Genomic DNA, 12,946 nt, shown 5'->3' with positions numbered 1-12,946 from the left:
AAATTCCTAGGAGCAGCACACAGCAGCCAATGTAAACAACTTCTCCAGCCAGAGTAGCAGCTAATGGCAAAAAGGTAACATGGGGACAAGTCCAGGGCCCCCTGGGGGAACAGCCACTCCGCAAACACCAGTCCGAGCTTGGCTCCATCCCAGCCTGTGACATTTGGAACCAGTGTGTCCTTCTGTTTACTGTTGACAGAAGCACTGCACCTGCCCATGGCTCCTGTCCTTGTAGGACCCACAGGGGCCCCTTGGAGCTACACAAATAGGGCCCTGGGGAAAGAAGTTTCTAGAACAAAAGCTGGAGCTGACTTGGTGAGGATTTGGTGCGGCTGAGAAGTCCCCAAGGAAGAAGCCGGGCCCATGTGGTACCCATCCCATGGTTCTCATGGCAACACAGAGCCACACCAGGAACAAACAACCCTTCCAAGGGGCACTGGAGAAGGATGCAGAGTGAGACCACCACTCACCTCTTTTAAGGCAGTCATGATTCTGGATCTCAGGATGGCAAGGGCACACAGGAGGGCTACAAGCCAGAAAGTGAGCATGATCCCTGAGGACTGAACTCCTTTCCTTCTCTCAAGCTGAATTAAAAAGGTAGCAAGCAGCTGGAAGAGAAAAGTACATGACAACAAGAGTCATTAAGAGAAGGCAGCACCCCAAGGCCCCCAGGTACCCTAGAGTAAAGGCTGCCCTCGGCTCAGTGATTCAAGAACTGCCTAGGGAGAACCTGGCTCCTGTCCCAGCTACACCCCACCTCACTGGGTACCCCTGGGCCAGTCACAGAACCCTAGGAGCCTCCACACCTCATCTGCAAAATGGAGATGATAATACAACCTACCTGGAGAGGTGTGGGAACTGAATGAGACCATGTATGGAAAAGTTAGAGGGAAAGCTCACTTTAGAACAGATGGTGACCACCGAGCTGCCACAGGAAGCTCCCTGGGCTCTCCCAGGCCGGGGCGGTGGGGGGCCTTGGGCCTAGGCCACACCCCCAACACGTGATGACCAAGCCTCGGGAAGAAGGGCCCCAGGTTCCCGAGCTGGGATGGTGGGGGGAGAGGGCTTTTGCCACACACACCCTGCCATCTGCACCCAGCCCAGCAATGACCAAGCCACCACTGGAACCCCCCCCCCAGTCTCCCCTGTGGGAATGAGGGGGGTGCCACAGGCCTCAATCCACCCCTCCCCCTTCCATCCCATTTCTTTCCCCTTTCCCCTCTCCCCCTCCCTCCCAAATGCTCCACGACAACATCCTAAAATGTAAAAAGTAATGTTAATAAAATTACAGTTTCTTAAGAAAAAGAGATAGAACAGAGATAGGCACACTTTTTCTTAAAGGATCACATAATAAATACTTTAGGTTCGTGGGCCACACAGCCCTTGTTGCAACTATTCAGCTCTGCCATTGCAGCATGGAAGCAATCAAAGAGAGTATGTCAATGGACGGACGTGCTGTGTGCCAATAGAACTTTATCAATAAAAACAAGCAGAGGGCCAGGTCCTGGATCATAGTTCACCAACCCTTGACTTAGAGCTCAAAAACCTGGGCTCAAATCCCAGCCCAAACAGTTACTAGTTATTTTACTATGAGTGACAGTGATAACTGCTGTCCTTCATTAAACGCCTGCTGTATTCATCAATACAAAGTACGTCACATGCACTAACTCAGTAACTCACTACCTAACCTGCGAGGGGGCCCATTAGTAGCCCCAGTTTGCAGATGAAGAAACTAAGGTTTAGAGAGAGAACACCATCTGCCCTCATCTGCCTATGGCCACACATCTCATCTTCAAGGAACTTCATTAGGACGATGGTGGTGGAGGGATTTCATGTGGGATATTTATTTCATTCCTGGTATCAGGGGTTATTATTTCCGCTTGACATATGAATTAATAACTGGGGAGGAAAAAATAAACAATAAAACTGCTTTTCCTTGAAAGAGGAAGATACCATAGCCACTCCCCAGAGGCAGAGAGCTGCCCAGAGAAGATCCCGATGCCTGGTCACCAGCCAGACTCTGAGGAGTGGCAGGCCACCCATGTCACCCTCCTCACTTCCCAGATGCTGGGGCCAGAAACACCTCTGTCCTTGTTCATCCTCCTCAATCCTCACATACAGTCCATCAGCAACTCTAGTTGGCTTGGCCTTCAAGGCCCAGCCTCAGTTTACCTGCTGCTTACTCTGGTCCCAGCCTCCATCTCTTTGAGCCAGGTGACCCCATCCGTGGCCTCCCAGTTTCTACTTCTGTCCTGAAAACCCAATCTGCACTCAAGGCCACAGTCAGCTTTTAAATATACACAACTGGGATGTGCCACTCTTGCTAAAACCTTTCCCATGTGGGCCAGGGGTTTTAACTTGGCATCCAAGAATGGGCTGTGGGCAGAATCCAGGGGTCCGTGAACTTGTAAGGGAAATAATGACAACTTCACATTCCCTGATGAGCAAACACTAATCTGAACTGAAAGCAACATGCCACAATGGTATCCACAGTACTCTGTCACCATCAGAAATCTCAGATATTTTCACATCCCACTGGAGTAGCCAAAGACGTCTCCAGTTATTATGTATGGTCATTGCTGTTTGGAAATTAAGGACCCATCAACTCCCACTGCCAGATTTGAAATGCATCCATATAGAAGTACATGTCTTCTCACTCAAATTTGGTTTTTACTATTTTGATAACTGTATTTAAATATAATCAGTCTCCCTGCCCAAATGTCCTACAACTGAGGAACATACAAAACAAGATGAGCTGAAGGCATGCAATCAAACACTATTCAGCAATTAACAAAAATAAAAGATCTTTTGATACAACAACGTGGCTGAACCTGCATGCTGAGAAGCCAGACTGTGAAGTTCATTTACATGACGTTCTGGAGAAGGCAACACGATAAGGACAGAGAACATACCAGTGGTGCCAGGTCTGAGGGCGGAGGAAGGGGTGGACTACTGACTCTGAATGGGCACATGAGGCAACTTTTGGGGGTGATGGAACTGTTCATTTTACATCTCAGCGGTGGAGGTAGTAGTTACACAGCAATATGTATTTATCAAAACCCATTAACTTGCCCATGAAAAAAAGTGCATCTCACTGAATGTAAATTAAACCTCAAATACAAATATGTGTATTGAAAAAACCTTCACAGGTGTATGCATCCATGTGATTGGTTTCCTTCATAATCCTATCTATGTTATATTTGCAAGAACATTACTCTGACAAACAGACCAGACCAGCAAAGAAGAAAGGGGTCCGTGGCATGAAAAAGGTGGAGAACCCAGCTTTGGGAGTGAAAAAACAAAATCCACTTGCCCTGACGCTTGAGGTGCTGCAGGGTCAGCCTCTACCCTCCTTACGGCTGCCATTCCTGCCTCTTCTCCTCGCCGTCTCTGTTCCAGCCACATAGGCCAACTCAATTTCTCCTTGTGACCCCAGGACCTTTGCACATGCTATTCTTCCCAACTGAATGGCCCTCTACTCTCAGTATCTTACACTTTTTAATCTGCTCATCCTTCGGGCCTCGGCTCCATCGTCCCTCCCTCAGAGATGGCCCCCTACTTCCCAGATCAAACCAGGTTCCCCTAACTTCACCTGCACAGTACTTTGCACACATGTAAACACTTTGTGCCTTTTGGGGGAATTGTTCATTTAATGTCTGTTTGCACGGTTAGACTACACTCTTTTATCTCCAACTCCTGGCACATAGTAGGGATAAAAAAAGAAATTGCTAACTGCCTCCCATCCCATATGCCTAGTGCCCGCATATTCAGTTCCGGGGAGGGGGAGTATAGTAAGAATGTTCTGCAGCACTGGTAGCAGGGCTGTGCCACCATTCTGTCATGGAGCTAGCAGGTGGGGAGAGAGGCTGAGGGTCCCGCAGGCCAGCTCAGAGCCTAGGGGGTCAAAAGCCCACCGACCCTCAGCCCATCACACCTGTGTCCCCAGTGCAACAGAACTAGGCATGAAATAATAATCAAAAGACCAGGAACAGAGATGGTTAATGAAGGAAGAGCTACTCCAGTCAAAACTAGTCCACTGTTACACCCCCTTGCTAAAATGTGGAGCCCAAGACCTTCAGGCCAACACAGCAAAGCCCAGTAATGACCCACTTCCTCAGCACGTTTACGGAGAACTTACTGCATGCCAGGCATGGGGCCAGGCTCTGAGGACATGGAAGGTAGCAAAACCAGCAGAGGAACCAGGTGTTAAGAGCCCCCACAAACAAATGGGCTGGATTGGAATCTAGCCTACCACCTTGCTATGTGACCTTGGGCCAGCTCCTTCACCTCTCTGTACCTCCATTTGCTTATCTATAACACAGGGACAGTGAGCAAACATATACATATGAGTTAATACGTAAAGGGACCAGGACAGTGCCTGGCACAAAGCAAACACTGTCCTTCACAATCTGGCTGCACCTCACCATTCCTGACCCTTCACTCTGTCCCATCCAATGTCTACCTCCTGAACTTCCATGCTGTGTTCTTACTTCACTGAATGGCTCGTCCTCCTTCCCCCCAACTCCCTTTCAGCCTCCAATCCTTCCTTGGACAAACTGTCCTCCCCTTCAGAACGTCCTGCCTCCAACTTGCTCCTTCCTCATTCTATAATGCTCCAGGGCTATGTTCTCCAAGAACCTTCCAGATGCCTCAGAGGATCCAGGCATGTGGTACATACATGGAAAGAGCCCTAAATTCAGAGCTCATCACTCTATGATCGTGGCTTAAAGGCTGCAGAATGCAGGGGGTAAAAGCATGACCTCTGGGGTTCCACCCCTTGCCTGGCTCACTTAACCTCCCTGTGCCTTAGTTTCCTCAACTGTAAAATGGGGACAAAGTAGTACCTATCTCACAGGATTAGTCTGAGAATTAGATGAATTTCAAGACATGTAAAACACCAAGAACACTGCCAAGCATAGAGTAAGCACTCAACACATGTCAGCTGTAATTAATTAAGTAGATTCCCTGTCTAAATTGTGGACCCCTCTGGGGCTGGGCAGTTTCCCATTCAGCTTGGTATCCCATCCCCTACACCACAGCCTGAAAACTCAAGAAGCCGTTAGGTCCCAGGCAGTTCATATAAATGACTGAGGTAGCTAGTATGAGAACAGAGTACAGCAAGCACGTGAAAGATAGCATCTGCCATTCAGCCTCAGAGGCGGGGTGGACAACAGGGCATGGTGGGGACTATGGCAAACTGGACAGCACATGCCCCATCTAAAAGCTGCAGCTATATCCCACCTCCAGCTGATCACTGCCCTAAAAGACAATGAGTCCAGTATTACCTGGTCTGAGTTTTTCAAGAGAAGCCAGATTTCTAGATTTTTACTGTGAGATCTTCTCATTTCTAAATGCCAGCTACTATTTTTTGTCTCCACGGTGCCTGGAAGACGGCCAAGGGTTCATAGCCAACTCCTACTTACCATGGTGATGCCCAAGAGGGTTGGGCTGACCAGAAATATTGGGGCCAGGAACACACCCTGACTTCTTTCCCAGAAAGAGTAGAAGAGTTCTGCCCAGCAGATGATCCACAGCAAAAATCCCAAGGCCTGGAAGAGAAGCACATACATATCTTATAAAGGACAGCATTAAACGTCCCCAAGCACCCTCACAGAAAGCTCAGACTTGGGGGAAACATCTAACCCCCAATCAGCCATGGTCCTCAGGTATAGCACATATCCTCTGGAATCTGGACAAGTCCTAGGTAGGGAGAGGCACCACTGGGCCATCACATGTGGATCTATAACCAGCTTGTTATCCACCCCTCAGCCCTCCGAAGAGCTCTGTCTGGCCACACTCTCCCCAGCATCTGAAAACTCAAGAGCTCAGCCTGCAGCTTATCTTTACCTGCAACCTCAGCATACTGCACAAGGCCCCTAAGTAACCATTCATTTGACAACATTCATTCAACCAACACTTACTGAGGGCTTAATATGGATCACATACTTTTTCAAGGTGCTGGGGTTACAACAGTGAACAAAACAGACAAGAGTCTCTGCCTTCATGGAACTGACGTTCTTGTGGAAGGAAACTGGCAAGAGACAAACTAAAAATGACATAATATCATGCCAGAGAGTAGTAAGTGTCATGTGGAAAAATAAAACAGGAAGACAGAATGAGCAGGGAAGGACTCTCTGACCAGGTAATACCTGAGTAGGGAGCAGAAAGAAGTGAATACCTAGAGGAAAGAACAACCCAGCAGAGGGTATGAGAAGTGAAAAGGCCCTGAGGTGAAAATGCATTCAGAGAGTTTATCCCTGCCCGGGAATGAGCCAGATGAAGCTGGGTCACTGGACGACTTCCCTATTGTATTCCAGCAGTGGGAAGCTACCAGAGGGTTTTTGAGCAAGGCAAGGACAAAATCTGATTTATACTTAAAAAGGAGATATAGTTCTCCAAGAAAAGTACAAAGAGCTCCCAGAGGCATAAGAGAAAGACATTAAATCTAGTTAAGGATAAGGAAGTAGATGACATTTTTTTAAAAGATTTTTTTAGAGCAGTTTTAGGTTCACAGAAAAATTAAGAGGAAGGTACAGACAGTTCCCATATGCTCGCTACTCCCACACATGAATAGCTGCCCCATTATTGACACCCCCCAACAGAGCGGTACATGCATTACAACTGCAGAACCTCAATCAACACATCATTATCACCCGAAGTCCACAGTTTACATTAGAGCTCACTCTTGGTGTTGTACAGTCTGTGGGTTTAGATAAATGCATAATGACATATACCCATCATCACAGTATCATACAAAATATTTTCACTGCCCTAAAAATCCTCTGTGCTCTACCTATTCATCCTTTCCCCCACCCCCCAATCCTTAGCAACCACTGATCTTTTTACTCCCTCTGTAATTTTCTTTTCCAGAATGTCGTATAGTTGGGATCGTACTCTTAGCCTTTTCAAACTGGCTTCTTTCACTTAGCTAAGACCCCTTCATGTCTTTTCATGGGTTGACAGCTCATTTATTTTTAGCTCTGAATAACAGCATTCTATTGTCTGGCTGTATCAAAGTTTATTTATCCATTCACCTACCGAAGGACATCTTGCAAGTTGCTTGCAAGTTTTGGCAATTATGAATAAAGCTGCTATAAACACCATGTGCAAGTTTTTATCTGGACGTTAGTTTTCAACTCCTTTGGGTAAAACACCAGAGAGTGTGATTGCTGGATTGTATGGTAAGAGAATGTTAGTTTTTCTAAGAAACTCCCAAATGGACTTCCTGAGGGGCTGAACCACTGTGCATTCCACCAGCAAGGAAGGAGAGTTCCCACTGCTCCATATCCTCTTCAGCAGTTGGTGGTGTCAGTGGCCACTCTTAACAGGTGTGGAGTGGCATCTCATTGTTTTAATTTGCATAACAGATGGCACTTTGAGATAGGCTTGAACTGTGGTACAAACTAAACAGATTTGGATAGGGATATTACAGAAGACTGCAAAGTCACTCAAGTTTACCTGTTTATCAAGGGCATATGTAAATAAGTCTTGGGAAACTTGGCTTCAAAAAGAGCTTAGATAGATCCTGAGCCTAGTGAGACAGTAAGACAAGGAGCATGATATTTACATGCTCTTGACATGTCTCCCTCAGATTACAAATAGGACCTGTACATAGAGAAACCAGGCAACACTTGGATCAAATGATCAATGATCTTATCAATGAGCAATTGATCCAAATGGTTCAATACCCCATCACGTGACTCCAGCTGCAATGTCCCAAGAAGGACACACATCCTTCTGTAGTTTTCCAATTACACAAGCGTTATCTGAATTGAATGAGGAAGAAACATCACCAAACCCAAGTTGAAGAACAAACTGTAAAATAACGGGCCCATGTTCTTCAAATATGTCAATGTCATTAAAAAAACAAAGAAAAGGTGAAGAGTTCTTCCAGATTAAAAGAAAACTAAAGAGACGACATGACTGAATGCCAAATGTGATCATGGACTAGATCCTGAACCTGAGGGGGAAGATGCTAGAAGGGACAGACAGTATTGAGACATGACAAAGTTGGAATACAGACTGTAGATTTTTTAAAAAGTACTGCATCCCTGAACTCAGTAACTGTGCTATGGTTACATAACAGAATATCCCTGTTTGAGGAAAGACACACTGAAGAATTAAGGCGTAATAGAAAGGATGCCTCCTATTTCTCAAATGGTTCAGAAAAAAAAATAATATATGTATGCAGACAGATCAAAAGCAAATGACAAAACAAACGTGGCAACACATTAAAAAAAATCGGTAGACAGGGTCAGGTGGCAGTTCTGGGTATTGTCCTTGAAACTTTTCTGTACTTTGAAATTATTTCAAAATAAAAACATTTTTAAAAGAAAAAATAAGTAAAAAGGGGATAGCCTTGGAGGGAGAAAGATCTTCTGATAATCTTCTGATAATCCTTTGAGAAATATCCTAATATTTCCATTGCATAAATGGAGAAACTGAGGCTCGGGGAGGTTAAAACATTTGCTCAAGGTCACAGCCAGTAAGTGGCAGAGTCAGGACTGGAAGCCATGTTTCACTCCAGAGCTCCAGCTTTTATCCACATTATTCTTCTGCCTTCTAGAAAAAGGAACTTAGGGTCAATTAAATAGGAGAAAAATGTCAATTTCCATCAACCGCTGCTCCCCACCAGGTGCACTCACATGCGCACATGCACAACCCCCACCGTGACAAAATCCCAAGTGACTTACAGTTTTGGCTTTGTTGAGATGTGTCATCTGAATGTAGCCCCGGTCATGTCGCGAGAGATAGAGGAAGTAGAAGGGGAAACAGGCCCAGAGATAAAAACAAGGCACCCACACGAGGACAGTGTTCTGAAAGCACTTGGTGAAATCGGGATTGCTGGTGTACCATGTGACATTCCAGTCCTGCAGACACAAACACAGGCACGGGGTCAACTGGACATACCAAAGAGGGACAGGAGCTCAAAACCACCGCCATCGGGTTTAAAAAATCAGACAGGACCCCTATACCCGAGGACCTCTTGGGATGAATACAAAAACTGTAAGAAACAAATAATGAGCAATGAAAAGTAAATTACGTCCTGTCTTGCATAACAGACAAGGTCCCAGAACTGTGGCAAGTCCCACTGCTGTACAAAAGATGGAAACTGCCCTGGAAAAGAACTCTGAAGGATGTTCTCTTGTAAACTGAAGACTCCTTATGTCACATGGATCACTTCTGATTTACGATCTTGTAAACTGAGGACTTTCCAATTTTCATCATCGCCACCACCATCATCATCATGAATAATACCCAAACTGTATTTCTACGTGCAAAGCCCTATTCTAAGTGCTTTATTTGTAAAAGGGTACTTCAAAAAGTCTGTGGAAAATTTTGAATTAAAAGATAATATGAATCTTCCCATGAACGTTTTGAAGACCCCTTATATTATCTCCTTTAATTCTACAAAATAAGCACTTTATCATCCCCTTTTTCAAATGTGAAAACTGAGACACAGAGAGGTTACATGAGGTGTCCAGTGTCACATACCTGGTAATACCTGGAACGGAATTCAAACTCAGGTAATCTGGTTCAAGTCTTTGGATTTAACCACTAAACTATCCAGCCTCAGAAAATTTGTTTCAATTACTTTAATTTAAAAAAAAAAAAAAAGCCTGTATTTAGTTAAAGAGACAAGCCAGATAGATAGATACACACATACATAAATAGATTAGGTCTATTTGCCCAAGAATAAACCTCGACCAGATGCCAGAGTTTTGTAATGGAGAATTTAAATTTAATTCAAGTCCTGATGTGACCATTGACTAGTTACACAACTTCAGGAAAAGTCACTGCCCTATCTTGGGGTCTCAATTTCCTATCTCTGTCATGATTAGGCTGAATAAAATTAGAGATATGAAACAGGTGCCCCATCCCCACAGCCAATTTGACCCAAAGATGGTTTGTTGCTATTGCTGTTGTTGTTTTAGGCATGCTTTAAAAAAAAAAAAACAATTTAGATTAGCTGCTAACATTTAAAATCAAGACATTTCATATAAAAACTTGGCTTTCTGGCTTCTCTTTAAAAATCAGAAAATGTGGCAGTGCTGGGCCCATATTCCTGCTTCATGACCATCACCAGGAGCTGGGGACTGGCTAGTAACCAGGAAAGGTCCATGTGTTCCAGCTGGCTGCAGTCCCCATGAAGCCCACTTCTCTCCCAGTCCTCTCTCTCCACCACCAAACTATGCACCCTCCAAATATCTGATTCCAACAGCCTTCCCACAATCACATCAGTGAGACCACTGAGGAACTCCAAGGAGCCTGGAATCTCACAGCACCATTCAAACTTTAAAGCCACATCAAAAACAATAAAAAAGAGAAAGTGAGGGGAATAAGTAGATCATTTCACTTAAAGGAAATATTTGACAATCTGATCAAAATATACGCTCTAAGAATTTCAAAAAAGAAATCTAGTCATACACAACATCGTGAATATACTTACCACTAAAGAACTATACACTTAAAAATAGCTAAGGTGAGGGCTGGCTCGTAGCTCACTCGGGAGAGTGCGGTGCTGATGGCACCAACGCCACGGGTTCGGATCCTATGTAGGGATGGTCGGTTAGCTCAATGGTTGAGTGTGGTGCTGACAGCACAGAGCCAAGGGTTAGGATCCCCTTACCGGTCATTTTAAAAAAAAAAAAAAAAAAAAAAAAAAAATAGCTAAGGTGGTTAAAAAATATTTTAAGAAAATAAAGATGTTTGACTTCAAAAAAAAAAAAAATGTGCAAAGCAATTTCTTCTATGACACACATGATTAATTTTCCAGAACTGGGAACAAGGAATCATTGAAAAGTAAACTTTACAAGACCAACACACACAAAGAGATTTAGCTAGGAAACTTTAAGATAAAGAAACTGTGAACAGGACAAAGTTGATGCCTTTGCGGGCTTGGGCATTTGGAAGACAGCCTTGTAAATGAAAATTTGATCATGGAGAGAAGTAATTTATATCAAAGACACTATTTTAATTAGTTCACACCATTTGTAATTCTTAAAGTGATGGTTGAAAAGGATTAAACTGTTGGTGGGTATTATACACAGACCAGGTTCTGAGCGGTTGCCAGAAAAAAGTTCATTCCAAAGGAATTTGCCCTTCTAGAAAGAAAACAAGGATGGGACTTAACATACGCAGTTACGTATATAAGAAACACGGTTCATATGTGAAACATTTCAATAACCTGATCCTAGCTCTAATTATTTCTTACCGCCAGCCTCTCGTGATCTTAGTCCTCTGCACTACAGCCAGAGTTACCTATCTATCCATACACCCATAGGTATATCCCACTGATATATCTATCCATTCATCTACCCACCCATCCATCTGCCCACCCATCCACCCATTCACCTATGTACCCACCTACCCACCTATACATCCACCACACACCCATGCACCCACCGATCCATCCAACCATTCACCTATGTACCCACCTACCCACTCAAGCACCCATCACGCACCCATGCACCCACCCACCCCTGCATGCATCCACTATACACCTATTCATCCACCCACCCATACATCCATCCATGCATTCACCCACCCATGCACCCACCAATGCACCCATCCATTCCCCCGTTTATCCATGTCTCTTTCTATTTGTTTATTTTTAATACATAACACATTAATGCACTATGACTTTTTCGAACTACAAAAAATGGTTTATGGTGAAAAATAAGCCTTTTTCCCTGAATTTGCAGCCTCCCATCACACCCCATAGGCAAACTACCATTGCCAACGATTTGTATATTTTTCCAGATATACTCCAAATATAGCCTCTTTTATTTCCCTAAAAGACACCATAGTACATACTCTGGTCTTGATCTTACTTTTTTTCCCTTAACTAATTAAAATGGGAAACTGATCTTTATCAGTAACATTGATCTGCTTTATTCCTGATATTTTATTTCTTTGGACAAAGGGATAGAAGGGACAAGTCTTCCCATCCCATTCCCTAAATCCCCTCTCCCCCCAGTTCCTCTCACTGGAAGCAACCATCAACAGTTTCTTGTGATTCTTTCAGGTAATAACAAAAATATATTTTTTGTTATCAAATGGAAGGAAGCACATTTCACATAACGTTCTGTACCTCGTTTTTTTCTCTTAATAATAGATCCTAAAGGTCATCCCACATTACACATGAACGATTTCCTCATTCTTTGTTATGGCTGCTCATTGCATGTGTCCACTTGATTTTAATCAGTCTCCTGGTAACTTGGCATTTGGGTTGCTCTTACAAACAATGTGGCATTGAATAAATAACCTGGTAAGTGTCTCATTTCACACACAAGCAAGCATATTTGTAAGGTAGCTTCTAGAAGTGAATCTGCTAGGTCAAAGTGTGCACACATGTAACATTTAGACAGATACTACTCTCCAACTGGAAAACATCAATCTATACTCCACCTAACGAGGTATGAGGGTAACTACTTCCCAAACCACAGTGTATTACAAGCTTCTGGTCTCTGCCAATCTGATAGTCAAAACTACCACCCTATAGCTTAACTTCCTTTTCTGTTTATGATAAGTGAAACTGAAGATCTTTCCACATGTGTTTAAAAGTAGTCAGGTTTTCCTGCTCAGAGGAGAATCCACAGACTTAGATACAGATACATGTGTCACTTAAGGACAAGGATGTATTCCGAGAAATGCATCATTAGGTGATTCTGGCATTGTGCAAACATCAGAGTGTACCTACACAAACCTAGATGGTATCGTCTACTACATGCCTAGGCTATATGGTATAACCGTCACCATATATGCGGTCCGTCGCTGGCCGAAACATCATTATGCACTGCATGATTACACTTGCATTAATAAACGGGTCAGATCTGATCGCCCTCTCTCCTCTGGATAACAACCTCCAATGGCTCCCTATTGCCTTTAAGAACTAACACCTGTTGTGACCCATGAGGTCCTCCACACACAAGCCCCATCTGCT

General features: G+C 44.1%; 1 protein-coding gene across 4 annotated transcripts in view; it reads right to left on the bottom strand.

The window, feature by feature from the left end:
- ABCC1 (ATP binding cassette subfamily C member 1 (ABCC1 blood group)) overlaps positions 1-12,946 on the bottom strand; it is a 131,679-nt gene that overhangs the window by 87,762 nt on the left and 30,971 nt on the right. For all 4 annotated transcript variants that reach the window (XM_063098694.1, XM_063098695.1, XM_063098696.1 and 1 more), the window contains exons 2-4: positions 8,694-8,870; positions 5,424-5,549; positions 471-608 (exon numbers count right to left, since the gene is read on the bottom strand). In XM_063098694.1, the coding sequence (XP_062954764.1) occupies positions 471-608; positions 5,424-5,549; positions 8,694-8,870 (441 nt within the window). The remainder of the gene's footprint in view (positions 1-470; positions 609-5,423; positions 5,550-8,693; positions 8,871-12,946) is intronic.

This window comes from Cynocephalus volans, chromosome 6 (genome assembly GCF_027409185.1).
Source record: "Cynocephalus volans isolate mCynVol1 chromosome 6, mCynVol1.pri, whole genome shotgun sequence".
Classification (NCBI taxonomy): domain Eukaryota; kingdom Metazoa; phylum Chordata; class Mammalia; order Dermoptera; family Cynocephalidae; genus Cynocephalus; species Cynocephalus volans.
Note: the sequence above shows the minus strand (reverse complement) of the source record. Positions and strands in the feature narration are given on the sequence as shown.